Consider the following 2,357-nt stretch of genomic DNA (forward strand, 5'->3'; position numbering starts at 1 on the left):
ACCTCCCATCCCCCCCATTGTGCTGCTCCATACTCACTCCAGGAAGCCCGGCTTGTGCTTCATCTCATTATGAGGTCCGAACTGCACCAGACACTGATAGCCAGCAAAGTCGCAGGCCTTATCGAAGGAGACCGGATGAGAGCCGTTCAGAATGTCATCCCGAGCCTGGAAATCATGGAAAGTGACAACAATGAGGACTGGAGGTACACCCGGCATCAGCGGGGTCACAGAGGTAAGTGGGCGCGCAGAGGACTGGAGGTACACCCGGCATCAGCGGGGTCACAGAGGTAAGTGGGCGCGCAGAGGACTGGAGGTACACCCGGCATCAGCGGGGTCACAGAGGTAAGTACACACGAGAGGTAGGTACCTGTACGTAGAGGAGGTTGAGCTGCACGGGGTCCCTGGAGTCCACGTTCTGGTCGGAATAGAAGAACTTCCGTCTCAGGAGGAGGGTTTCATTCTCATCTACACCTTGTTCTCGTAACGTCCGCCCCGGGTCCAGCCAATTCACTGCATGAGGGCAAACACAGAGCACGCATGTTACCCCCTCCAAGCATGACACAGGGGCAGTTTTCTGGTACAGGTAGGTGGGCTGGAGGACCAACCAGCTTCTTCATTCTCTTAGGACTTCGCCATTGAGGTGCTGTATCTAAATTAGAGTTCCCAGCTCCGCCCACCTTCACCAATGAGGTATCTACACTAGAGATCCCAGCTCCTCCCACCACCACCAATGAGGTATCTACACTAGAGATCTCAGCTCCTCCCACCACCACCAATGAGTTATCTACACTAGAGATCCCAGCTTCGCCCACCACCACCACCAATGAGGTACCTACACTAGAGATCCCAGCTCCGCCCACCACCACCAATGAGGTATCCACACTAGAGATCCCAGCTCCTCCCCCCTTCACCAATTAGGTATCTACACTAGAGATCCCAGCTCCTCCCACCTTCACCAATGAGGTATCTACACTAGAGATCCCAGCTCCTCCCACCTTCACCAATGAGGTACCTACACTAGAGATCTCAGCTCCGCCCACCACCACCAATGAGGTACCTACACTAGAGATCCCAGCTCCTCCCACCACCACCAATGAGGTATCTACACTAGAGATCTCAGCTCCTCCCACCACCACCAATGAGTTATCTACACTAGAGATCCCAGCTTCGCCCACCACCACCACCAATGAGGTACCTACACTAGAGATCCCAGCTCCTCCCACCACCACCAATGAGTTATCTACACTAGAGATCTCAGCTCCGCCCACCACCACCACCAATGAGGTACCTACACTAGAGATCCCAGCTCCTCCCACCACCACCAATGAGTTATCTACACTAGAGATCTCAGCTCCGCCCACCACCACCACCAATGATGTACCTACACTAGAGATCCCAGCTCCGCCCACCTTCACCAATGGAGGTATCTACACTAGAGATCTCAGCTCCGCCCACCACCACCAATGAGTTATCTACACTAGAGATCCCAGCTCCTCCCACCTTCACCAATGAGGTATCTACACTAGAGATCCCAGCTCCGCCCACCTTCACCAATGAGGTATCTACACTAGAGATCTCAGCTCCGCCCACCACCACCAATGAGTTATCTAAACTAGAGATCTCAGCTCCGCCCACCACCACCAATGAGTTATCTACACTAGAGATCTCAGCTCCGCCCACCTTCACCAATGAGTTATCTACACTAGAGATCTCAGCTCCGCCCACCACCACCAATGAGTTATCTACACTAGAGATCCCAGCTCCTCCCACCTTCACCAATGAGGTACCTACACTAGAGATCCCAGCTCCGCCCACCACCACCAATGAGGTACCTACACTAGAGATCCCAGCTCCACCCACCTTCACCAATGAGGTATCTACACTAGAGATCCCAGCTCCTCCCACCTTCACCAATGAGGTACCTACACTAGAGATCCCACCTCCGCCCACCACCACCAATGAGGTATCTACACTAGAGATCTCAGCTCCACCCACCACCACCAATGAGGTATCCACACTAGAGATCTCAGCTCCGCCCACCACCAATGAGGTATCCACACTAGAGATCTCAGCTCCGCCCACCTTTCCCTCCAATATCCATGTCACTTACACTCATCATCCGTGTGCAGCTTCTGCTTCAGTTTCTCCATTTTCTTTTCATCCCGGAGAAGAGTTTTGTCCTTTTTTAGGGTTCCGGTCATCTCTTCCTTCTTCTCCTCAAACACTTCCCGCACCAGAGAGTACTCGTCATAGTTGGTGATACCTGCGCAGCGACGCACACGTGAGGCATGACGTTACGTGCATTGCGCTCCCCCCCCAAACCCGGGAACCCTCCCACTGCCCCCACCCTGGGAACC

General features: G+C 53.8%; 1 protein-coding gene across 1 annotated transcript in view; it reads right to left on the minus strand.

Annotated features, from left to right (window-relative positions):
* The window catches only part of LOC108803051 (talin-1-like), a 35,809-nt gene that overhangs the window by 28,529 nt on the left and 4,923 nt on the right, over nucleotides 1–2,357 (minus strand). The window contains exons 4-6 of the mRNA XM_018574895.1: nucleotides 2,111–2,263; nucleotides 368–510; nucleotides 38–165 (exon numbers count right to left, since the gene is read on the minus strand). Of these exons, the coding sequence (XP_018430397.1) occupies nucleotides 38–165; nucleotides 368–510; nucleotides 2,111–2,263 (424 nt within the window). The remainder of the gene's footprint in view (nucleotides 1–37; nucleotides 166–367; nucleotides 511–2,110; nucleotides 2,264–2,357) is intronic.

Source organism: Nanorana parkeri, unplaced genomic scaffold (assembly GCF_000935625.1).
Source record: "Nanorana parkeri isolate BGI_ZX_2015 unplaced genomic scaffold, ASM93562v1 scaffold3338, whole genome shotgun sequence".
In the NCBI taxonomy this organism is placed as follows: domain Eukaryota; kingdom Metazoa; phylum Chordata; class Amphibia; order Anura; family Dicroglossidae; genus Nanorana; species Nanorana parkeri.